We start from the raw sequence: 27,240 nt of genomic DNA, 5'->3' as shown, positions 1-27,240 counted from the left end.
TAGTAATTTATGATCATATTCTTTTTGACAATTAATAACTTATAGTCATATTTATCATGCATTTCCTTTATTTTTACCTGTGTTAACAGTAGAATAAAAGCGCGCAAATGTAATCAAAAGCTGCACTCAAACGTAAAAAAAATAATCCCTAAATACGCGCAAAAGTAAAGCGACGTGTTGGATAAATGTGAGTTGGATTTTTCAAATGTTGGAGAACCGTGAATAAACCACATGGATACCGACATTGATACTTACACTGACTAAAAAGTAGAGGGAACGTACCAATATGTCAAAATATACGGAATGAATAACCTCGTAAAACTTGGTTGGACACAGCAGAGGTAAAAAATAATATAACTACATTATTCTGTAATTGGTTTTATATAATTTCTAATTCAGAATCTGAGCTAGAAACACCAAGTGCTTTTGTTAGTTTTGAAATTCTTTTAGTGATGAATTTGAGATATTCCAACTGTTTTCTTCTCATTGTTGAATCATACTGAATGATCTTTTAATAGCAGTAATTTGCATTTTATGTAAAAAAAAATTAACAAAAATGGGCAATAACCTTATCAAAAGAGAAAATCGGGTACACCTTTTTACGTTCAAGCGTGTTTGAGTTGACTGTTTTGTCCTGAAAACGTTTAAAGTAAAAATTCTTGATACATCATCTCGCTTCAGGTCCATTCTTTTTATATATATTTAGGCTATATTTTATATAATAACATTACAAATTCACATTACGGAAACAAGAATGGTCAAGCGAAGTACCTATTTAATGTGTCATAACAATAGAGTAGGTGTTTCTGAATAACAAAAACAAAAGCGTCGTGCTACTTCAAATGTTTAAACTGGATGTGTATTTCTTATTTTAATTTTTTTTTCACTTTCGTTCACTCATTTTTCAGAGAAAAAAAATAGGCTAATTATTTGTTTATTCATGAAATGTATAAAACAAAAGTCGGACATATCGTTCACTAACACCCCTTGAATTTTACTAAAAACCCTGGACTATAAAAGTGGATCTTAAAAATGCATAACTGAAAAAAAAATCATTTCTGAGCGTGTTATCTAGGGTAATTAAGTCTTCAACCTCTGCAAATATTTAGTCTGCCTTTCAACAAAATACTTCAATAGATTTTTTTAGTGTTTTTTTAACTTTCGATAATTCCTCCTGACAAACAATCAGACAATAGTAGTTAGTTGACAAAAGGCTTTAAAGTACATAAAATGATGCTTCATAGCTAGTAGATACATTTGTCTTTTAAAATACAGCTGTCATGTAAGGATCGTATTTAGGCAATGCGGATAGATTTATCGGTTTTCAAGAGCTAAATTGACAGAGCGTCTCTTTTTTACAAAGTATAATATGAAGATCGGTCAATTCTCAGCTTCTAAATTGAGCCGATAAATTAACAAATCATTGAAAATATTTTTTTATATATTTAAAATGTAAATTAGATAAATCATTGTACACCTTGAGGTGACCCCTTCTCAAAAAGGTTACCTGTCGTCCTAGGCATAGGAGTAAACGTCAGTATCAAAAGTTTTCGAAAGGTCTAATATTGAGGATCTCTTCCTATGTACGGCACAGAATGGTCTAATCAAATATGCTTCGTAACGAAATGAACGTCCATTACCCTTTTCAATTTACCTTGGAGTTCTATATTTTTGTTATACTAATTTCTTTGCACAGTTTTCTTTGATTTCCACGTTTTCACTAAATTTTTGTTTAAAATTGAAAAGGTTCAAGTTAATATCGGAAATATAAATTTAAAGATTATTGAATTTTTTTATAACGATATTCGAGTTTTCTGTCAGAAAGTCGAAAATAGAATGCCAAAGATTAAATATTACTCGCAACTTGTTTGGTCATAAAATGCGGCTAGATAAAAAAAAAAAACCTATGGTCGTTCCATCGTGTTTTTAAGTTTCAAATGTTCTTAACTTATTTAATATTTGTCTAAAACTTATTTTGAAAAAGGGAAAATAGATTTCCATGTTTATTTCAAAATTACAGATTAAAATAAATGTCGACCTTTCTGGCAAATTTAGTTATTGTATATACAATGAAATTTACGGTGCATTGTTTTGTTTTTGTTTTTCGATACCTTTGATAATGTGTCCTAAATTGTATTAACAGTAGTGTAGTCATCTTAGTTTTCGACTATGAATCAAGATGTCCTGGGAAAATATTTTTTAAGAAAACATTCCATAATTATGCTTTGTTACTTCAAACAAACACATATAATACAATATTGTATCATATACCTCTGCTTCAAATATAGAAAAAAAATACTTCAATGATGGTTTTTAATTGTTGTATCTAAGGTAGTGGTCATGGCTGAAAGTCGGTTTTGTCAGGCATTAATATGACTTTGGTCTAAAGTATCCATGTTTTTTTTATAGTTGGTGACCTTGTTCGACTCAATTTCGTAAAGTGGCTTCATAGGAATGTTTAAAAATCCAAAAATATATTTACGACTAATGACAATGGAAACAATGTAGTTCTAATTTTCTATTGCTTATAATTTTATTTTATTTTTATTGATTATAATTTTATTTTTCTATTGCTTACAATTTTAATTTTCTATTGCTTATAATTTTAATTCTTTATTGCTTATAATTTATATTCACTTTGATCAAATGAGATAATATTATCCTCTCTCGTCCAAATGATTTCATTGTAAAGGTGATGATCAACACTAGTTTAGTGTAAAGTTGATAATCCCTATTTTTCGACAGAAACAAGACAAGAGGACAATACGATTAAGGTTTTATAATGGTAATAAACAAATTAACCTGTTGTAGAATAAACATAACCTTGCAGGATAAATTAAAGGTTTAAACCGTAAACATCAGAATTCAGTGATTCATCACCTACCGGTTGTTTGAACATGTTTTAAAATCGATCATAAAATTATTTCATTAAAAGAAACATGACAACAATGATACATAAAAATACATATATAACGTGATTTATGTGAACAGGAAAAAAAACAATTTTTCTTCTGAACTTTATTTCTATTAAATATTCAATATTAAAGCTTTAAAAGGTTTCTTGAATATTCAAAAATATCATTTCAGTATAAAAATGTTACTTTCAAATATCCACAAATAATTAACAAATTATAACATTTCCAATTAAGATAACCAAACAAGAATTTCTTAAGATTTTTTTTCACTGATCAATTAGTTTTACAAAATAGAAAAGCTGACCGGGTTAACTTACACTTTGCGTCCGTTCCATGTAAAAAATTAATATATTGCTATCGTACTTATGTTTTGGACAAAATATGACACATTGTTCAAAAATATGTTTTCTGTAAGATACCAATGAACTTTCACAGCAAACTAAAAAAATCCGATTTGTAAAGCAAATTCATCTTATTACTACTTTCTTTGTTGTTTTAAACAATTAGATGACATAAAAACCCATAAACATGTTAGAGTCAATGATACATTAGGCCACCCATAAAGATTTCTTTGTTTGATGTTACCTACGCATGCCTTGTAGGGTTAGGAAAGTACGTAGGGATTTTTTTTCTTTGGCCAACAACTTAAGTTACATGTTTTGGACTAGAAAACGAGGTTAGAGCAGAACAAATCTTTAAACAAAAAATTGAAACAATTTGTGTCATAAAACTTTTCGGGTATGCAGCTTTGTTTGGTGGGTAGGTAGGCAACATCAAACAATTTAAATTTTATTTTTGGCCTGACATAAATGCTATTTGTATTGCAAGGAATGATTGTTGTTACTGCGTCATTAAAACATGTCTGCAAGTCTTGCAAGAATGTCCAGAATGGTTTCATCAATATCTATTGGTGGTGCATCTCTAGTCAGACCTCCTTCACTCATTAGCTGCCTTGTTGCTCTCTCCAAACTGATTGCTGATTCTACTAGAACTATCACATTTGTATGATTTACACCGGATATTCCAAATTTCAAAAATATCTGTTCTGCAAGTTTTCTCCGATAGAAGTCACCTCTGTCGCCTGACATACCAACATCTTCGTGCATGCCGTTGAGGTATTTAAGTACTTGGCTCATATTAGACAAGCGATGTTCTTTGATGAGGAGTGTTTCGTTCATTAGCACAAGAAACCTTTCACAAGCTAACTGTAAAAACAATATATTTATATATGCAACTAAGAATGTAAAATAGATAATGTGTGTGTGCCATGACCAAAGAAATGATTTCGAAAGTTTTCTGATATTAAAAAAAAAAAGAAACGCATGAAAGATATGGGCAATGATTTGAAGAGAGTATTACGATCATTCTGTAGATATGTGTTTATGTATAGCATTGACCGAAACTGTTAAAAACAACATTAACAAGATTTGAATTTACATGGACAGAAGATTTGATAAGCAACTCTGGTTATTTACTAACTTAGTTAAAAAAGTACATTTGCAGGGAACTTTATTTGTATTAGTTTATTCGATACTTTTTCAAATGCTTCAAACCAAAGAACTGACAGAGATATGGAAATATGGCCACCTGCATTTCTCCCGTTAAGCAGTTGGACCTATGCTTGGGATAATGGTGTCCTTTAACCTGTGTGGGATGTAAACATATCCAGGCACATCATATCGGAATGTTGACATTAAATGCGATGACCCATGTCGGAAGAACGACAAGCTCTCTATGAGTTAATGATTGCAATAGTTCTTTAAAGGGGTCCGTGGGTGGTATATTGCAATGCACAATTCTTGCCCTACCAAAAATTCCGTCTTTTTTCGAGGAAAAGTTTGCATGTCTTCCTAATTTATTTATTGCTTAATTTGTTTTTGTACTGAATATTCATTAAGTATCTGCCACTGGACAATTTACTATCGCCTTTCGATGAGACTGTAACCGAGAAACCAGAATCGTGGCATAGATAATCTATAATTATTGTCGTGGTTTTTTGACTACTTTTTCAAAATAATGTTGATTTCGACAAAAGCTTTGTTACACGGAGAAAAAAATCCAGTATATTTCGCCTTTAAAGAAGAAGTATTCAGTAAATTCAGGGACAGTGCTTAACTATTCACTATTTGGATAATTGTGACCAAAATGTTTTTACGCATAAGAGAGCTGTAGTGGTAATCTTTATGGGTAAATTACCGAAAAGGTTTTATAAGATAAATATCGTGTGCTCCGGAAGGGTAGGTATTTCCTGGTTCGTTTACTTGATGCTACATGAAACACCTTTTGTATTGACCAGTGGTCTAGGCAAGTTTTTACAGCTTGAATAAAATTTTATTGAACCAAGTTCAAGTTCTGACCTGTGCAATTCTATTCATTGACATAATCGGTGCAACTCGATCACGCTGGAATGACGTCCTCATCGTCTGTGTAGATGGCGTGCTAGAAAGTGTATATCCTACTCTGTAAGACATTGTTTATCTACAAAATAAAATGCAGATGTGTGCCATTACATAGTGACAAGAAGATATTTCCATCACAAAACCAAACAAAGAACTTTGCTTTTACTTAATCTGCTTAAATGGGATTGCGTTTGAGATTTTTATGTATTCTTGCACTTAGCCATGCAATCTTACAATAACTCTTGAACTAGCAGTGAGGAGCAGCACTTATAAGCAAGTTATTGTAAGATTGCATTGATAAGAACAAGAACGCATGAATTGCGGTGAAATATTGAAGAACAACAAACAAAAAACACCAAAAAAGGAAAGGGGGAATCTCACAAGCGCCTACGAACAGTCTACGAAAATCGTATCACATGTCAACTAATATAAACTGTTAACACAGAGATATGTCTCGCCTATTTGTTATTTTGATAATGCAAATATTGAAATTAAAATAGCAATACTTTAACATGTAAGTTATGCAAATATTCAAAGTCAATGAACCATGACTGAATGGACAGGGCTAAACAATCTCCATGAAAATGAGATGTACCAATGCTATTACAACTGCATACCAAATACCATTGACTTTTCATAAGTCGTTCCCTTTAAACAAACCTAAACACAAACATTAACTTGTAAACTATGTAAAAGCTTCAGAGTCAATGAACCAAAATAAGGGCGTGGGGTTATATAATCTCCATGGAAATGAAACTTGCAAATGCCAATACATTTGTATACAAAATATCATTGACTTAACATTAGTGGTTCATCTTAAACGGACCTAATCACAAACTAATACATATGTAAACTAAGCAAAAGTTTCAAAGTCAATAGATCATGACTGAGGGGGCGGGGCCAAATATTCTCCATGGAAATGAGATGTGCAAATGCTTATACAACTGCATTCCAATTAACATTGGCCTACCACTAACGGTCCCCTTTAAACTGACCTAATCACAAATTAATACATGAAAACTAAGCAAAAGTTTCAAAGTCAATAGACCATAACTGAGGGGTCGGAGCCAAATAATCTCCATGGAAATGAGATATGTCAATGCTTATACAACTGCATACCAAATATCATTGACCTACCATTAGTGGTTCTCCCTAAACTAGACCTAATCACAAACTAATACATTGTTGACGCCGCCTCCGACGCCGGAAACAGCATACCTATGTCTCGCTTTTTGACTCCGTCAAGGCAAAAAACCGCCAATCGTAATACAACATATAATCATCACAACAATAATAAAATGTTTTATAACGTTAATTCTTCTAAAATTAAAATAATGCTCTAAATGAAGTCCTTTTAATCGGATGTTTTTTTTTATGGCAAACGCATGAAAATACATGTTATCAGATCCTTGAGTTCATTCATTACGAAGTTATTCAATATCTGTGATATTGTGACGTGTTTGATAAGTGTCGTGTCAATGCTTTGGTGCTTTAATTCTCTCATTAAAAAAAATGTCCAAGCCAGATCAACTTCATATAAATATAAAGAATATTGTACATCTTTATAATCAATTTTTACTCATTTCCTTTCCAATTCCAATTCTCATTATTTTCCCACTTTTCTATAGATAAACTTGCTTGTTTTGGAAAAATTACTAAACGATACTGATCATTGCTAAATTTGTATGCTTCACTGATACTGTGAATTTTAAGTTATGAACTGTCTTAATATTTTTGTTTCTCGTGTTCGTGACCCGTGTTGTCTTTGATATAATCTGCGTATAAGAAGGAATAAAGTCAATAATAATAATAATCATATGATCTATTTTTCAAACCCTGATGCGGATGGTTTGGAAGGAGGAACTATTACATGTATAATTGCAATTATCATTATGATTATTTTGCAAAAAATATCCTCTCTTTAACGTAGTTGTAAATAAAGTTCCTAATAATATGTATCGTTTTTCAAGTTGCTGCCAAGTTTTTTTTAATCATATTCAATAATAATATATAACAAAATTAATCAGTTAACAATGCTTTAATTACTGATTTTAATATAAATTATATTTATCGCGACAAATTCAGATAAAAGACATATTGTACACATCTTGAAAAACCGATTGATCTTGTCACTAATTCCGATAAAAATGTCACCAAATGCATCTTAAAATGTTCAAATAATACCCGTGGCTACATATCAGTGTCAATAATTTGATATCAGTCATCAATTGTATGGATCACAGTGTCTCTGTCAAAAAAACAATAGTTTCGCACCTGTAATATCAGCTCTTTTGATCTTACCTTGTAGATGATCAGCAGGTAATTGTTGACACTTAGAGTCGTATTCTGTCATCCATTTGTAAACAAATCATACTAAGGCAGGTAACTCCTGGGATACCTGTGTACCCTGATTTAATTGCAATTAAAATCACCCAGTCACTAAGTTAAAGGTTGTATTTACGGTACAGGTAAAAAGTTTTTACCGCGTATATTTGAATCGAATAATAAATCGTTTCGAAAATTAGTGTGTTATAGCTATAAAATTGCATTCAAGTCTTTATTATCAGATTCTCATCAATTTACTTTTGTTGCACATGATCTCATATGTGTGATTGTTAATGAGCTCATTCAATCGGTTTCATGCTGATAGCAACCTGCAGCTGCAATCGACGAAATTCCCGTTTTCTTTATTCGTATGAAAAATAACGAAAAGTAGGCTTAAAGATCCGTCCATCTTTGCGGCACCAATAGAACTGTGTTTCGTGAATACCAATTTTGTTTAATCTTAACGTTTGCGGATTTCAAACGCATTTGTCAAATCGAACAATGTGCAGGCCTCGCAGCAACGAACATAAGTTTTCAGAGTCAAAACCAGTAAAACATAAAAAGCTTACGTTTGTTTTTATTTGTTTACAAAGTAACTTAATGGTAGAATAAGTTAACAATAAAAGATCATAAAAATATATCGGTCGAAAATTGTGGTCGAACAAGAACAATGATGGGAAAACAAATGGCAGCGCACTTAACATGCTACAATATGTCATCCCCGTCGATATTATGGTTATGGTGTAATCATTGCTCATCATAGGTAGCAATAAATGGCCTGAGGTATACATCCATCAAAGCGTCTACGTCAAAATAGTGATCATCTTCCTCTAAATATTGATAGCTTGTTTCGTTTGTATGTGAATAAGTTAATAGTTTGGAATTCCCCTTTTTGAGATGATTTTTTTATTGTAAAAAGTAAGGATTTAAATAATTGGATTTTATCGCAAGTTTTGAAGGTAAGACATTTCTAGAGAGTGTAAATATTGTATACCGAAATCCGAAAAGTATAGTTTTACATAATACCAAATACACGTACAAGAGTAAACGAGAAAAACTTTCAAACGCCTAGGATCTAAAATGTATAGTAAGAAATCAACATTTAAACGCTCATCATTGAACAGTGTACCCTTCTTAATTCCATTCCTGCTATAAGAACCTGCGACTCTTTTCACAAAAAATCTTACGATAATAATTGATCGTAAGTTATACTGGAATATCTATGACTTACGAGTATTTTTAATATTAAGATTTTTTGTGACTGGAGATTAAGTCAGCGAGTACACCATTACATAAATGCAGGGTCTCTTATAACAGTGTAAGCAAAATGAAGCAGAAAATTGTTTTTTTTTTTTCCTTTTTTGTTTTTTTTAGCTACTAGTGAAAAAGGTTTTGGATGTTGGGTCCCTCATTTCTTTGTTTTTTTAGTTTTCTAGTTTATTTTTCTCTATTTTTTTATTTATTTTGCCCATTTTTCTCTATTCTGTATACTTTAGAACCCCATTATCCTCTATTCTTTATATATTTTATTTTTTGCCGATTTTTCTCTATTTTTTATTATTAATGCCTTTATTCAGCACTATTCGCTCATTGTTCTGTATTCTGTAAACCCCATCCAGACCCTTGTGTATGTCGTGTGCAGTTCCTTCATAAAAGCTTAATTTCAAATTGAACAAAAATTTAAATCTATCATGACTCGTTTACTCGTCAGTGTTCTATTAGCATAGCACGTTACAGATGTAATTGTTATATTATGTTATATATATAGATATATATATTTTGAATTTTCCAATTTACCAAATAGAAAATATAACCTATTTCTTATTTGATTAATAGGCTGAACTGAAATTATATAAGTTGTGGATTTGTTTGTCGTTTTTTTGTCTTCCTCTTAATTATCATTATCACCAGTTTTCGAAAAGGTCTTGTAATGATCTTATTAAGATAGATGTGTTCTTAAACATGTCTAAATGTGAACTTTCTACTGTAATTAAAACATGAGCGTTTAACCAAATACCAAAGTAATTACCAATAGCATGTACATGTATCCATCTTATGCCGTCAACTACAGCCTCCGGTATAAAACATATACATAATATTGTCAGCAGTTGGCATTTATATTGTCCATCTAGCACTGACCATAACAAAAGTCTCACAGATAAGACAACTGTCTGTCTATTACATTTGTTGTAATATTCCCCCGCACAATTTTAGTAGTGATGTGTGTGTGGGGGAGAATGGTAAAAATATATAAGTTCTTTGAAAATATTCATCTCCTATTTTCAATTATTTGCTCAAGTCTGATAATAAAAGAAGGATGATTTTAGTCAATGAGAAAAAAACAGAAATTTTATAGTCGTATAAAAAGTAAATTGATCACAAAAATGAGATATTGACAGTTTTCCGCTGAAGGGTCCATCTAGAATAAAGTTGTATACCTCTAAATTGAAGATGCATTTTTAGCATAAAATTGTCGCTAACGATACCCTTTCAAAAATCCTGTTTCTTACCTAGAGTACTTTATGATTTAATGGTCTTCATGAGACAAAGGCGTCCTTCGTTTTTAAACGATAACACATGCCTATGCAGATATCCCTTTTGTTTCAGATTAAAGATGAGAATCAACTTTGTGCTTCATGTTTACATAACTGGACTAATTCTATTGCTATTCAATATGACAAAGTGCTACCGTACTGGGGCTGGTCCTCAGTCTTGTTCTTCAATGGTCCCGTTCCACAGTAATACTCAGCCACAGCTAGGACCTGTACCATATATAATTACTGTATCTAAGACAACTTACACACCAAGAGAACAGATTGTTGGTAAGTATTACAGAGCTTGTTTTAAATTATAAAACTGAATAACTCGGCCCATTGATGAGAACGACCGGTATTACATGGTTCCATGGCTTAATATTGAGCAAAGGTACAACTAAGTCGACTCGAATGAAAATTTGATTATGAAAATAAGGAGATGTGTAATGGTTGCAATGGAGACAAGTATCCATCAAAAATCAAAGGACGAGGATATAAACAGCTAAAGGGCTCATTATGGCCTTCAACAATGAGCAAAACCCATAGCATATAGCAAATCTATAAAAGGTCTCGGTATGACAAATGTGAAACAATTCAAAAGAGAAATCAACGGTTTCAATTGTGCTCAAAACAAACGAAATAAGGCAGACAGCAAACCAACGACAATGATGAATGCTGTCCGGTCCCTGGATCATCAGGTCGCCTGGTCGTCCGGATGTTAACATTTCGGTTTTCGGTCAAATTTGTTGAGTTATAAACAATAATTTGATCAAACCTATAGTTGCTTACATCCACATCATTTGGACTATGATGAAAGTTGTTTCATTGGCAATCATACCATATCTCATTAATTTAATACTGATATTATAATGCCAACTTCATTGAAGAAGGTCTCTAATAATATTGAGGTCTGTAGGTCAAATGTCAAGGTTAAAGCACTTATCGATAGACTGAAATTTGGGAAAACACCTTTTTTAATTATTCTTTTATTATCATAGAAACTCCTTTATCATACACTTTATGCATACTAATACATACTTACAGAAAGAGATAGAAGCCACAAAGGTAAAGAAATACAACGATAAGATATATATATATATATATACATATTGAACTCATAAAACTCAGCCATAGAAATCATTTCAACAAAGCAGAAAAATAAGATTATTATAGGGCGCAGGCTGCTTTTTATTTGGATAGCTAATATGATAGTTTATACAACATACCCACTGTGCTTATGAAAGTAAAAGAGGCGAAGGGTCTAGCAGTTTACTGAATCTTTTATTTTTATTTGCATTTCTAGAATGTTAACTTTTTCTGAAAGTTTTAAATTCTTCTAATCTAATCAGAAAAAGACATTTTAGAATTAGTCTTAGGTTTGTAGTTAAAGTTTTCAATTTCGGTCAAATCCACAAAGAAATGCATCACAAGAATTGAAATTCGTCTATTGATTCATATGTGCAACTAGTATCAAACTATATGGCCCATGAGATTAGACGGTCCCTATTACTTTTGAGATCCCTAGATCAAATGTCAAGATCACACCAGCAATTGGTAGATTTGCATTGGAACAAAACTTTTGTTTACGGATATCTTTTGAACCATGTTTTCCAATCTTCATCTAACAATGAACTACATTTATTTTTGGGAAAGTAATTAGGCAACTTAAAAGGTCAAAGTCATATAGTACCTAAAGTAAAATACAATTAAGGTACACGTTTCGTTTTCAGGCGTTATCGGCTTTTTAGTCATAAATCAGATCTTTACAATCCATGATGGATAATTATACCATGATATGAAAACATCCCTATTGATTTTAAAGTAATTAGATCAAATTAAGGCAAAAGTCACAACAGAACTAAACTCTTATCGAATTTTGGGTCAGTAGTGCCTATAACTAGGGTGGAATTTTGGGAAACCCACGTTTCCTGATAATACATTTCTAGCTTTAATTCAAATACTTTCCAATCTTTAATGGATAATTGGTTAAATCACAGCTGTAATTGATAAAATGAAATTTTGGGATTTTTTAAGTTATCAATCATTTGACATCAATTTTCAATAGACTTTACAGTTATCATTGCCCAAGTCACCTTATCATTAATAAAAATTTTATTTACAAATATATTTTTTCAAAAGTTTTCAAATGTATTTAAAAGTATGCTCAATTTGTTATACTTAGTATCTTATCCCTTTTTTTTAGCACCGGACTATTTTCCAAGTGCCCACTGTGTGTGTGTGTGTTTTTTTTTTAATATTATTATAATAATACAGTACAGAGAAAAGTATATTTCTAAACATTTTAGTTCGATATGAATTCATTCATTGCTTGAACTTCAAGACACCTGTTTGGTTATATAGGTACCTTGTACGGGGTTGTTATACTAATTTTATGCCTTTCTTCTTTTTCCGAATCTGTCACCTGATTTGTTTTGTTTTGCTCCAACTTCGAAAATTGTAAAAAAAAAAAAAAAAGAAGAAAAAGAAAAAAAGACTCATTTAAGGAGTTCCAAATGTTCAGTCATTTGCCAGAGCGACAAAATATTTTAAGAGATTACCCTGCCTTGAAGATAAAGATTGAAAAAACATCAAATAAGCCAGAGAAAATAGTTGAAGAGTGAACATTATTCATACCCAACTATATCAGTCCTATTCAGGACCGATAACTCTGTCGATAAATATTGTCGGGTATACAATGTTGTTGAAATCAGAGCAAATATTGTATTTTATGTCTCTGTTGAAATGTATACAATAACAATTTTTTTTACACAAGTTTAACTTTATATCGATTTATTGAATGCCTGGATTTTGCTTAAAATATTGAATTAAAAAAATAAATAATAAAATCATATTCAATGAAATCTCGTTTAATTTTTTACGAAATAATACAAAATCCATTTAAATTAAAATTTGAATCAAAATATTTCTTTAAAATAATTATAGAAACAGAAATATTAGTTTGATTATCTTTTAAAGCAAAAAATTTTTTTTTAAAAGATTTTTTTTTATAATATTCATATTTTCTTAAAGATTATTATGATACATACTTCTTCTGGTTTGACACGGGGAAGAGAAGATATTTATTTGTACAGTTATGAAAACTTTTGTATATATCACAAAATTTAAACTCTGGTAATACATGTATACACAGGATGTTTAATGTCACCTGGTTGCTTTTGGTTTGCACGTCTACCTGACAATATATTGTTATGTAACATTACATCCAAAGTCAGAGTTCACCTGTTCGTCAAGTGATGGGATTTTGAAGGTATGGAATATTTATCTATAATAATTGTTGGGATTTTTTTCTCTCTTGGGACGTAAATATTTTTTTGTTCTAAAAGGAATGTATAAATATATTTCTAAAGAAAGATAAATTATACAGAAAACAGCAAAAAAACCTTTTAAAAAAAGAAGAGAAAAAATTTTATTATAAATTTTATTGTTAACTATTTTCTGGTAACAGTATATCCTGGATATCTGTCAAAATAAAATGTTCCCGTGTCACACTTAAAATAATATTTTTTTAATCAATAAAGTTTGAAATCAATCATATCGAAATATCACCAAAGAAAATAACAGAAACATCAGAGATTCAACATGAAAATTAAATTAAATCAAGGAAAGTCTTACTATACAAATCCTCGATTTGATGCAACATTTCCATATACATCATCCGCCATTTTGAAAAATCCCGAAATATTCACTTTTTTAAATCGATTTTTGACCGAAATTGCCCAGAAATTAAACTGTTTTAAATAGTATTTTTCGCCAGATATATGTTTGAATATACTTAATCGATTTGCAAAGTTTAATTTTTATTAACGGAATTTCTTTATTTGTTATACAAGTAGACATGGGTATCGGTTCATTTAGCATTGAGTCTACGGAGAAATAACGAGAAAAAGTACATGTTTTTACGATTCTCCAGTGACAGAATTTAATCAAAAATTAAACTGTTAGGACCAACATTGTTTGATAGAAATATGTTTGAATATCAAGGATTGATTTGCCAAAGTTAGAAAACGGGTCAGGTTCATGAGAAAACTAAACTTTATTGAAGCACCTATGCATTTTATATGGGGCAATATAATACAAAATGGCGGCTAGTATACGTCACAAAAGTCACGTGATGTCTGACTTAGTTGGATATGTTGTTTTTTTAAATAATTTTTCTTACTTTAAATAGTCTTTAGTCATATCTGGTACCAATATGTAAAGGGACTTGTAACTTAGCGTATTGTTCAATTTCAGTTAAAAAATTTAGCTCTAAATTCACATGTGAAACAATGTTTACTTCTTTTTTTTTGGGGGGGGGGGGGGGGGGGGGGGGGACATATCTCTGATAACATTGGTCTACTATCTTCTAACACCTCTTCTTTAGAATAGCTTTTGATATTGATAAAAAGTATATGACTTTGACGAGGAATGATTGCAGGGTGGTAAAAATCGTTCTTAACTTAATAGGGTGGTAAAAATCGTTCTCAACTTAATATGCAATCAAATTGAGGGGAAATCGATTCATCTCTAATTTATAGTTTTTTTTGTTTTTTTTTATCATCATCTCTAATTTATATTTTTTTTTTTGTCAATTTTATCTTCCATGTCTTCTTATGAAAATATTTATGTAGGTTTTCTGGCCATTTAATTTTTTTTCGGAGCCCTTGGTTTTCCTTTGAGCAAATTAGATATCAGTGCAGTGTCTTACATTATAAAAGCAGGCATACAAGTCCCTAGTAAGACTTACTAATTATAGTAATTTGGTACCAAAACATTTTTGAACCATGACCATTTTGTACCATGCCCCAGTGACTGAAGAAAAAAGGACTTTTAACATTTGCTCCAAAAATTAAGAACATAGCAACGTTGAAATCCATAATTAAAACACTATCACCTTCATATCATGAAATATGTTGGTAATTTGGCAAATGGATATTTTGTTTTAAAAAAATATAATCTATGAAATCTTACCAATACATATATTTTTGTTTTGATTATAGTTACAGTGAGAGGATGTGGAGAAACACAGTTCAAAGGTTATCTATTGCAGGCCAGGTTAGCAATGTTTGCCAAACAAGATGTGAAGATTGGGGTGTTTGGTATCTACAACAATGCCCCTTATCAATACACCTGTCCAGATTTAAGACTGGTAAGTAATGGATGTATCAAATTCTAAAAAAGAAGGATATGCCAGTTACTATTTGAAATGAAAATATTTGTAAAACTCCAGTTCAGGAAGACGGATGATAAAAAAAATTTCATATTGAATTTGTGGCACATGTCAAGTTGGTATTGAAAATGTGGTATTATTGAAGATTCAACTACTGTCATAGTCCTAGGCAGTTGACTGATCTTCCAACATGGGAAATATTTGGAAACTTAGCATGGTGAACATTTTTCTCAGACCAAAGAAATAAACCTTCTCTTCAATTAGACTTTAATTGATGCCGCTTGTTCATGGGAATGGCTTAATATTACTACTACAAAAATACCAGACATGTGCCACTTTAGATCAAAATAGCTCATTTTAAACCACATTAGAGAGCTCTACAAACCTCAATGAGAAATGAATCTCCATGTAATGATGTTTACTACTGACTTATGGAAGTTATTTTTTCTGTTTTGTGTTTTGAACTGCTGTTAATTTGAATTCTAAATGCATTAATTATACAAAATTGCATGTTATTTACTATACTTACAAAAATGTTGCTTTCAGGGTACAGTGGGCCAAGCTTTAACTCACAGAGAAAACTCTGATAAAAGTAAACTAAGCTTTGTATGGCAAGCTCCTCCAGTATCTCAAGGTCATGTTGTTTTTATGTAAGTACATTTTGATAAAAATGTTATTATTTTCTTCATATTTTACTGAATGTTAAACCGTATAGCATAATTTTTGTTAACTTCAACATCTATTTATGTATCAAAAAAGAAAGAATGGAACTATTAATCATTTAACTTGAAGGACTTTATTTTGAATAAAAAAATGACTTTTTTTTTTGTAAAAGTTAACTGTCAGGATTAATATAGATCATGCCTGAAAGTTTAATGTATTGTCTGCAAATGTTTGTATCTAAAGTTTAAAGATAAACATTTACATGTTTACAAAGTCCTTATTTTGCACGCAATATGCATTTTTTAGTCTTAGGGAGCTACCATTTGATTTAAATTTTTTATGGGGGGCTAGGATGAAATTTGAAAGGCAGGACAGGAGTTTTTGAGAAAAAAAAAGGCAGAATGAGCAAATTTTTATTGTTTTCTGCTTGGTATTAGATTAATAAATAAGAACCATTTTGTTACATCTGGTGATCTGTTTGTTTGGCAATTGCCAATGGCAGTCAGCAGGATTTAAGAACATCCGTTGTTTGACCTGCTAGTGAAATGCGTTTTGTTAAAATATACTTTTTCACTCTTTTGGTCTTTTGGAAATTGTTGTTTGTGCTGTATTTGTTTTACATGCACACGTATAAAAATTGCGGTTTTTATCCAACGCAATCAGAGGTTTGAACGTTGGTTTCAATTTAGACTTTTATATATTTTTTCGTTTGGGCTTGTATTATATTTTCCTTCGGGTTTATATGATCTGTTCATCCTACTTTGACTCTTTAAAATTCAAGAGTCTATCCTAAATTGAGGTAAATTTTATGGCCTTCCAAATACCGTTTCGATCCCTAACATCACTGAAGAGACATTAATTGTCGAAATCCGGATATGGTGTACAAATTTTTGCACCTCATGTTTGTGGTATACCATCTTTTCCACAAGTTTATTGTTTTCTGTTTGGTATTAAATTAATATTAAAGATCCACTTTGTTAGATCTGGTGATCAATTTAGTTGGCAATCGCCAATGGCAGTCAGCAGGGTTTAAGAACATCAGTTGTTCGACCTGTTAGTCAAATGCGTTTTGTTAAAATAGACTTTTTCACCTTTTTTGGTCTTTTGGAAATTGTTGTTTGTGCTGTATTTAGACCCCTCTACCAAGAAATTTGTTTTACATGCACATGTATAAAAATTGTGGTTTTTATCCAACGCAATCATAGGTTTGAACATTGTTTTCAATTTAGACTTTTATATATATATATATATATATAAACATGTATAAAAATTGCGGATTTTATCCAACGCAATCATAGGTTTGAACGTTGTTTTCAATTTAGACTTGTATATATATATATATATAAACAAGTCTAAATTGAAAACGGTCCAACCCAATCATAGGTTTGAACGTTGTTTTCAATTTAGACTTGTATATATATATATATATAAACAAGTCTAAATTGAAAACGACGTTCAAACCTATGATTGCGTTGGATAAAAACCGCAATTTTTATACGTGTGCATGCAAAACAAATTTCTTGATAGTGGGGTCTAAATACAGCACAAACAACATTTTCCAAAAGACCAAAAAAAGTGAAAAAGTATATTTTAACAAAACGCATTTGACTAACAGGTCGAACAACTGATGTTCTTAAACCCTGCTGACTGCCATTGGCGATTGCCAAATAAACGGATCACAAGATGTAACAAAATGGATCTTTAAAAATTATTAATCTAATACCAAACAGAAAACAATAAACTTGCGGAATAGATGGTATACCGCAAACATGAGGTGCAAAAATTTGTACACCATATCCGGATTTCGACAATTAATGTCTCTTCAGTGATGTTAGGGATCCAAACAGTATTTGGAAGGCCATAAAATTTACCTCAATTTAGGATAGACTCTTGAATTTTAAAGACTCGAAATAGGATGAACGGATCATATAAACCTGAAGGAAAATATAATACAAGCCCAAACGATAAAATATAAACAAGTCTAAATTGAAAACGACGTTCAAACCTATGATTGCGTTGGATAAAAACCACAATTTTTATACGTGTGTATGCAAAACAAATTTCTTGGTAGAGGGGTCTAAATACAGCACAAACAACATTTTCCAAAAGACCAAAAAAAGTGAAAAAGTATATTTTAACAAAACGCATTTGACTAACAGGTCGAACAACTGATGTTCTTAAACCCTGCTGACTGCCATTGGCGATTGCCAAATAAACGGATCACAAGATATATATATATATATATATATATATATAGTTGGAAGCTTCTATGTCATTTGGTCTCTGGTGGAGAGTTGTCTCATTGGCAATCATACCACATCTTCTTATTCTTATATTTGCTATCATTATATGAAGAAAATATTGTTACCCTATGTATCTTGCATGCCAATGATAATAATTAAACATATTGTTATGGTTAAAAAAAAAAAATATTGAATATTTGGTCATCAGTTTACATTTTTAAAAAACAACAAAGTTATTTATGAAAAAAAGTAAATAATGACAGATGTTCATCTATCTTCAGCTTTTGTGTTGCTTTCATATTTTTAGACTATACTGCAATTAAAGAAATATATTATGACAAGCTAACATGGTTGAGGTATGTTTCTGTATCTTTGACTGTTTTACAACTTATTTTTAATATTAAAACATACATTTTATACTCTCAAACATATTATTTTTAGCAATGTGAAACTAATAATATATATTGGAATATTTAACTAAATATTTATTTTTTTCAGCATAACAATTGTACAAAATGTGAATACATATTGGACCAGTGTGAGCTCCCCTATTGTATATGATCAACAAAACAGTGTGCCAGTATCGCAGCAAATTCTGAACAGTTTGTACCATGTTGTCGATCCATCTTGTACCCGTCCACCAATCAACACTACTACAACAACAACATCAACTACTGTGACTACCACAACATCTACTTCCACTACCACAACAAGTCCCACAACTACATCTACAACAACTACCACAACCCCTACCCCAACATCAAAAAGTACAACAACAACTACAACTTCTACCACTACAACTCCAACTACAACTGTCACTACTACTAGCACTTCTGCCCCAACCACAGTCCCAGTGACAAATGTAACTGATGTTACCACCAACAATAGTACAGACAACACAACACAGGATATAGTTACTACAACAGAGGTGTATGTACTGCCTGATGTAAGTCACAAATACATTCAGATGAAAACACTGTTAATGAAGTTATCATTTACTCTTAAGTCATTTATCTTAGAATTACTTGTATGGCCCTTTTCCTGTGTATCTTTATAAAAAAGAGAAGTGAATAGTTGCATTATATTTAGAATTTTGTATAAATTGTGAGTAAAATGGAAATTTTATATGACTGGTTGTAGGAGTCTAAAAGTGCCTCCCATGCCCCCTAAGCTTCCCATGCGTTAAATTCTGGAACATCCTTTAATAGCTTATTGTCTTTTTACGATAAATATTCTGTAAAACAATTAATTGTATCTGATATGATGAATATAAGCCTATCGGGAATTTATATGTAGGAAAAGGACGAAATATATGGTTGTTAAATGAAGAACTGTCAGAATCACAAAATTAAGTAGCACAGTCGAAAAGATATTTTTCCTTGTTCATGAAAAGTGGCATCAGTGATGTAAAATGAATTCACTGCAAAATGTGAATTGAACAAGTATATTGATGAGTTTTATAACTAATAGACTTCCTTTGTGACATGTTGTCATTTATACATGTCTTCAGGTACATGTACCTGTATTTATTTTATGACATTTTTGTGGTACCATAACAATCAAGTGATTTTAAGGAACTTCATCCTTGTAAATCTTTCCTTAGGATGGAACCTTCCTTGATTACATAAAGGGAAGCTGCACATTTTAAGAATTATCCTTATTTACGAAGTATATAAATATTTTAATTTGTTGAAAAAACTCCACTGGCAATACATAATGTGTGATTCAAACTCAGTCTGTTTTTCTTTGTGTGTTGTTTCAAACAATTTCTGGTTTCTAGGGCATTGATTTCTGTTAAGTACTCTATTAAATGACAAATATACCTCTGCTATTCTTGTTATCGATCAATTTTTTTTTTTAATTTGTTAATTTTGTAGAAATAAATATTCCTTGTATACAAGCCTGCAATTACAGTTAATTACAATTAGAAAATGAGTATCTAAAAGATTTACAATTTTAAAGCTATTTTGATTTCTTAAACCCATTTTTTGTGATTTTTTTAAATTCAAAATCATTTGGATGTTTGTAACTTCTTTTTTTTTTCGTTGACAGTATCATATTTTCTAGTTTTATTTGGAAAAAAAGAGAAAAGAGAAAGAAAAAAATTATATGGTTTGAATTAATTAATAAAATAATTAAGTGTTAAAAGTTAGAGTAGAACACAGGTATTCAGCCACAAAGTTGTTCTAAATCTTACTACAATATAGGAAATAAATAGTTAGGTTTTGACAATGTTTGAAGTTATAACTTCACAGAAATGGAATATTAAATTTTTACACTACCTTTCTTAATAAATTTGATTAAACCACCATGCAAGAAGTTACAGAGGGTTTACTGTCTTGTCTCATCTTCCGTAATCACTTTGCTGTTGCTATGCCAGTGCCTTTATTTATTTTTTTTGGATCCTTCTCAATTTAAATTCCAAGAGGAATTTTAAGCTCAAAATCTGCTGCCATTAGTGTTTTTCTCATTTTGAAAGTTTAGCCCACCAATCCACCTTTGAGAGTGGTATTTAAATTTGATGTAAGGAACAGTAACAAAAAATTCTCTGAGAGAACAAATGTTGAGATCTGATATTCTAATCAAATTTTGATATACCAAATTACTGAAGGAATAGATTTGATTTTGATTTTTGGTGTTTTAATGCCACTTTTAAGCACCCCATTTGGCCAATTGGTGGCGGCCAGATTTTATTGGTGGAGGAAGTCGGAGTGCCCGGAGAAAACCACTGACCTTTGATAGGAAAACTGACAATCCTAGTCAATCAAGATTGGAGTCCAGTGCACCCGCATGAGCGGGGTTCAAACTCACAACCTCAGTGTTGACTGGCTAGTGATTACAGTAGTAACCAATCGGCCACCGAGGCCCCTGAAGGAATAGATATTTTATATTTGTATTTCAATTTGAATATGATACATAAATTTATATTACAGGATAGATTGCCAGTTGATAAAGATTGTAACAGGACCAAAGGATGTTTCCATGACTGTGATGAAAACAGTTGCAGTTTTATTGTGTCCTGGGTAGATCGTGCTAATTTCATTGACATGGAATTAAAAACTAAACTTTTGTCAGCTGGAAATAAATGGATTGCAGTTGGATTTTCCTATGACAAGCACATGGTTTGTTAACAATTTCCAATTTTTTTATAGTAATTTCTTTTACCCTAGCATTGTTGCTTTATTTCTATTTCAAATACTGTTTACATTTTAAAAAGCATTTAGGGTCAAAACATTTTTAGTTCTTGAAATATATGGAAGACATTTCTAAATAACATCTTTGCCTAGGGTCAAATCTATTTTTCATGCAGAATTTGTTTGTGGTTTCCTTGTTTTCATAGTGCCTTTAGGTACTATGTATTTAACAATTAATGACTACGAAACTATTTTTAGATTTTCTATGTAAGATTTAGTCTCAAAAAGACATAATTCAGAATTTGATTTTTTATATTTTGCTTTCTCTACATGAAAATATTTATATTTTTGGCCTATTTGGGGACGTAAATGTCAAGGTTTCATTAGAAAATTTCAATAAAAAACATTTTATTTCACTTTTAATTTATTCATCAGCTTTAGCAACACATTTCATAATATAATAATGGACTTGATTTTGGGGATTAAATTAGTCCTAACCACACCTACTTCTTTTTACCTGTAAAGGAATAATGGTGCCAAAATATTCTTATGGTTAAAGACTTATTTCTACTGCATGTATTGTATTAAAAATAATCTGACATGTCTGAGAAGCACATATTTCCTCCAGTTAAATATAATTTTTGTTTGAAGTTTTGTATTCAATATTCAAATCTATACATGAATCAATACCTAACCTATTTTTGCCTCCTAGTTTCTCAATGTCCTTTGGCTTTTCACAATATAACTCTAAGTTTTTGCATCCAATAGTTCAAAACATATATTATATTGGAAAAATTACAGGTGGTTTGTTCTTACCTGAGTGTGATGAAAATTGATTCATTGGCTGTGAATGCTGTTTTTAGGGAAGTAGAAGTTAGAAATTTTCACATTGAAGATTGGCATAATGAGAAAAATATGTGTGACTTTGAGATGAAAAACAGCAATAAAAGCGCTGTTCCTTTGCTTTTTGTATGTTTTTTTTTGCTTTGCCTGTACTGATTTTGTGTCATGGATGGATACCCATATCCTTTGTTTTTTATTATATTTGAGCAATAACAGTGTTTTAATTCTATTGACAGGGCAGTGACAGTGTTATAGAGTGTATGTCAATGGACTACAACATCAGTGTATTTCAGTCTTATAACCTCGATACTCATGCCAATACAAGACTAAGCAATGTAAGATACTTTTATTGTACTATTTGAAAAAAGGAAACAGGAGAAACCTGTGAGAAGAATTAAGTCTGAATTTAATATTTTCAAATTATTATGTAAGGGTGTACATTTTTATTGAACTTAAACTTTGTGATTATGGCTAGAAATGTTTTACTATCTGGTTGATATCCTTTTTTCTACAGATTAGGGCAAATGAGATTTTTTAAATGGATACCCATACCTGGTTTGAGGTTCTTGGAAATATCCCATCTTTTAAAGGACAAGTAGTGAAATACTGGCCAAATCATTTGATATAACTTAGTTTTAACTTAGTGTCTTTTCAAAGATGATTTCATCAGAATTTCACACTCTAGTGTAACCTTAGATTTTACATTTTTGCCTTGACGGAGTCAAAAAGCGAGACATAGGAATGCTGTTTCTGGCGGCGGCGTCAACAATGTATTAGTTTGTGATTAGGTCTAGTTTATGGTGAACCACTAGTGGTAGGTCAATGATATTTGGTATGCAGTTGTATAAGCATTGGCACATCTCATTACCATGGAGATTATTTGGCCATGCCCCCTCAGTCATGGTCTATTGACTTCTAAACTTTGCTTAGTTTACATGTATTAGTTTGTGATTAGGTCAGTTTATGGGGAACCACTAGTGGTAGGTCAATGATATTTGGTATGCAGTTGTATAAGCATTGGCATATCTCATTTCCATGGAGATTATTTGGTCCTTCCCCCTTGGTCATGGTCTATTGACTTTGAAACTTTTGCTTAGTTTTCATGTATTAGTTTGTGATTAGGTCAGTTTAAGGGGGACTGTTAGTGGTAGGCCAATATTTATTGGTATGCAGTTGTATAAGCATTAGTACATCTCATTTCCATGGAGAATATTTGGCCCCGCACCTCAGTCATGGTCTATTGACTTAGAAACTGTTGCTTAGTTTACATATGTATTGGTTTGTGATTAGGTCCGTTTAAGATAAACCACTAATGTTAAGTCAATGATATTTTGTATGCAAATGTATTGGCATTTGCAAGTTTCATTTCCATGGAAATTATATAACCCCACCCCCTCATTATGGTTCATTGACTTTGAAACTTTTACATAGTTTACAAGTTAATGTTTGTGTTTAGATTTGTTTAAAGGGAAAGACTTATGAAAAGTCAATGGTATTTGGTATGCAGTTGTATTAGCATCGGCACATCTCATTTCCATGGAGATTGTTTAGCCCTGTACCTTCAGTCATTGTTCATTGACTTTGAATATTTGTATAACTTACATGTTAAAGTATTGCTACTTTAATTTCAATATTTGCATCACTATCAAAATAACAAATAGGCGAGACATATCTCTGTGTTAACAGTTTATTTTACAGTTATGAAAACTTTGTTCTCAAATAAAATATGTGTTCTGTATTATTTTAAGATCCCCGCAAATTAAGTTTGTATTTGAATAGCCCTGTCTTCATGTCTGGGAAATAATCAAAACTCAATCCATTCTTATAAGATTTTTTGTAAGTGCATTTCCTCCTATTATGAATTGTATGGTTGATTTCAATGAAATTTGACACAGAGATACCCATGTGAAGATGTACCTGAAGCAAAATAATTACTTAGACATTTTGTAAATACTTGACCTAATATTGATAATATAACTTGGAAAGTGGTCCCTGGAAGACACCATAGCTAGACACCTTTATCCTGCTAATTGCAAGTTATTATTTAGAGATTGATATAAAAAAGTTGAGGGTTTTTTACAATGCACATAAGATTTAAGCAGAATAATAATTCAATTTTACAATTAAGTGCAACGTTAATGACATTATAAATGTGATACCAGTAAATTAATCAATTGATATTAATTTAAACTTTTATCGTTCATCAACAGCCTAAACTAGGAATATCTAATGAACAAGGATCCTTTGTGGATGGCACATTTTCCTGTAGTTTTACCAGAAAGAAGATAGTTCCAGAAGAAAGTAGGATTTTTGACTTAAGAAATGACTGGTACCTTATGTTTGCTACTGGATCCTCTATGTCAGGTATGGTTATTCTATAAATAGAACATTTTTTTTTAAATGTCTGATTCCAAAGTCATAGAGTGGATTTAATAGAATGATTCACTACATCTGGTTTAAAACTTTATGCAGACTGATTTATTGCATATATATTTGAGTTATTGATGAAGCTGAAATTGTCAATATTTTAAATAATTTTGAAGCAATGTTTGAATTTCATGTGCATGTATATTAACAAGTTATTTATTTTATTTGTTGTCTATATATTTTTTTTGTGTATTTTCTGATGACACTTAAATTCTCTTTTATCTAATGGAGACATCATTTATAATGAATATATATAATTTGACTAATTTAAGATGCTTTAACTAATTATGCAGGTATGTGTTTATACATTGTTTATTTTTTCTCTGTTATCTTCTTTATTAGAATTGTGCATGTACACAAATATAAGTGATGTTCGCTGATTTAACTCCCAAGTACCAACAAATATGTTCAATAGAGAAAGTATGATACATCTAAACTATATTTTTTTCAGTTGGTTCTTATGTTGTGTTGGAACACCGTAATCCCAGGTTAGGGGGTTGAGTGCTCACAAACACTGCCACATTCTTTAGGTGCCTGTTCCAAGTCAAGAGCCTGTAATTCAGCGGTTGTCGTTGGTTACTGTCTGCCATAACTATTTTTTTGTTTATTGTTGTAGAATAGATCAGGCCATTGTTTTTCTCTTTTGAATTGTTTCATATTTTGTTGTCTTTTTATAACTTACTATACGTAATGGGTTTTTATATCATTGTTGAAGGCTGTATGGTGACCTGTTCTTATTCATATTTTTGCCCTTTGGTCTTTAAGGGTTGGTGTCTCATTGGGAAATCATACCACTCATCTCTTCATTTTTATTTTGAAAAACTAGTACTTTTTCTGTTGGAAAAGTTTATCTGGATTCAATGAATGTTAAAATATGTGAAAAATGCATTAAGAATTACAAGAATTTTAGGAAATGCTTGTCAAAAAGATATAAAATGCTTTGCTTATGACAAAGCCAGATTAGTCACAGAATACTTTGAAAAAGTTTAAAATGGAAATAGCTACCACCCTTTTATTTTTTTTTCAAATGTTTAAAATGGAAATAGCCACCACCTTTCTATTTTTTTTTTAAATGTTTAAAATGGAAGTAGCCACCACCCTTTTAGTTTTCGTCGTAATGTTACTGTTCATAAACAGCATGTCAAACATTTATTTGTCATTACTCTTTAAAAGTAATGGTTTTATTCATTTTTTCTGTATATTTTGCATGCACTTTGAAATATTTGGGAATTTTTAACTTGTAATTCATTGTTAAAATAAGATACATGTTCAAGTTTATTATTACATATATCTAAAAAGTCTCTTTTTCTGGCTACCAAATCAGTATAAAGCATCACTGTTAAGCTGCATGTAAATTTATAATTTATGTTTCAAGACATGAAATGGTCAAACAAATTCTGCACAAATGTTTGTGCATGCCATATGTATCTTAGATTCTTTTACATATTCAGTTCATTTTGGTATTACTAATAGATGTTTATTTTACTCCTTTACTATTATCCTATTAAGAATTGATTGATTGTTGTTTACTTATCATCTATGTTTATAAGGAGCATTGAATCATGTGATCATGTTTAATTCCATGAGGAAAAACTATCATGTGATCATGTTTAATTCCATGAGGAAAAACTATCATGTGATCATGTTTAATTCCATGAGGAAAAACTATTATGTGATCATGTTTAATTCCATGTGGAAAACCTATCAAATTAGCTCCATCTAGTTGATACATATGTCAGAATGGAGACAGTTATAGATAAAAATCACAAGTAAAAACTAAATTACTTTGGATTCATTTCTTTTCGTAGGTACTAATTTTTCGTGGATTGAGAAAAAAAAGTATTTTCATGGATATTTGATTTTTTGGTTATCGCCAAGTTTTTGTATAAGTATAAAGAAAACTTGTTCTTCGTTGAAATTTAAATTCATGAATTACCTTTATACACAAATTGCATGAAAAATTGGTATACCATGAATAATAATGGATCCACAGTACACTAGTTTACATGCCTTAATTCAAATGTATGAACTGTAAATATATCCTTTGAATGTAGATTTTGTAAGACAATCAGATGATATAACACATTTTATGCAAATGTACAAAATCTGTAATCAGTTCTGTCATACTTATAGTTGATAACTTGTTTTGTAGGGATGAAACTTCCACATCAGTATGACCCTGCTCCTCCTACATCTCTAACAAAGATCAATTTACAGGAATATTTACAGTACATGCCAACCACTCAACCAGCTCCAACACAGCCACCAACAACAACCAAGACAAGTACTACAGTAACAACACAACAACAATTGACTTCGAAACCACAACCAACAACAACCACCACTGTAGCCACTACTACCAAGAAAACATCACCTGCTGTTGTAACAACACCATTTGCTAGGACAACTACAACAGAAACTACCACTAAACATAACAATGACAAATTTCAGGTAATGTGAGCTTGGAATCATATGGTAATTTGTTTCTGGAAAGTGAACCACCATGTCATACTTTTAATCAACACTTAATATTTGAATGTCCTTCAGTTTACTATCGTTAGAATCAGATTTTTTAAAGCTTGCAGAT

The 27,240-nt window shown here is 31.0% G+C and overlaps 2 protein-coding genes across 3 annotated transcripts in view; one reads left to right on the top strand and one right to left on the bottom strand.

Moving 5' to 3' along the window:
* Positions 1 to 2,908: 2,908 nt before the first annotated feature.
* On the bottom strand, positions 2,909 to 7,734 carry LOC127722361 (uncharacterized). The gene is made up of 3 exons (XM_052229248.1): positions 7,616 to 7,734; positions 5,273 to 5,393; positions 2,909 to 4,120 (listed from the first exon to the last, which is right to left on the bottom strand). Exons 2-3 carry the CDS (start codon positions 5,384 to 5,386, stop codon positions 3,767 to 3,769), a joined length of 468 nt encoding a protein of 155 aa, XP_052085208.1. The 5' UTR covers positions 5,387 to 5,393; positions 7,616 to 7,734; the 3' UTR covers positions 2,909 to 3,766.
* Positions 7,735 to 10,278: 2,544 nt separating this feature from the next.
* LOC127722342 (ferric-chelate reductase 1-like) overlaps positions 10,279 to 27,240 on the top strand; it is a 30,796-nt gene continuing 13,834 nt past the window's right edge. The window contains exons 1-8 of one of the 2 annotated variants that reach the window (XM_052229239.1): positions 10,279 to 10,461; positions 15,174 to 15,322; positions 15,890 to 15,993; positions 18,748 to 19,195; positions 21,183 to 21,371; positions 22,463 to 22,561; positions 24,437 to 24,590; positions 26,806 to 27,104. In XM_052229239.1, the coding sequence (XP_052085199.1) occupies positions 10,314 to 10,461; positions 15,174 to 15,322; positions 15,890 to 15,993; positions 18,748 to 19,195; positions 21,183 to 21,371; positions 22,463 to 22,561; positions 24,437 to 24,590; positions 26,806 to 27,104 (1,590 nt within the window). In that variant the 5' untranslated portion in view covers positions 10,279 to 10,313. Of the gene's footprint in view, positions 10,462 to 12,604; positions 12,791 to 15,173; positions 15,323 to 15,889; positions 15,994 to 18,747; positions 19,196 to 21,182; positions 21,372 to 22,462; positions 22,562 to 24,436; positions 24,591 to 26,805; positions 27,105 to 27,240 lie in introns of those variants that run through there. The other variant, XM_052229233.1, reaches the window with a different exon arrangement.

Source organism: Mytilus californianus, unplaced genomic scaffold (genome assembly GCF_021869535.1).
Source record: "Mytilus californianus isolate M0D057914Y unplaced genomic scaffold, xbMytCali1.0.p SCAF_1, whole genome shotgun sequence".
NCBI lineage: Eukaryota > Metazoa > Mollusca > Bivalvia > Mytilida > Mytilidae > Mytilus > Mytilus californianus.
Note: the sequence above shows the minus strand (reverse complement) of the source record. Positions and strands in the feature narration are given on the sequence as shown.

What these genes read in the sequence shown, in the direction of transcription:
- LOC127722361 (XM_052229248.1), bottom strand. Translation starts at nt 5,386, where the DNA reads ATGTCTTACAGAGTAGGATATACACTTTCTAGCACGCCATCTACACAG. An exon ending in CAATGAATAGAATTGCACAG is followed by an intron (nt 4,121 to 5,272) that starts GTCAGAACTTGA and finishes TTGTTTTTACAG; the next exon opens with TTAGCTTGTGAAAGGTTTCT.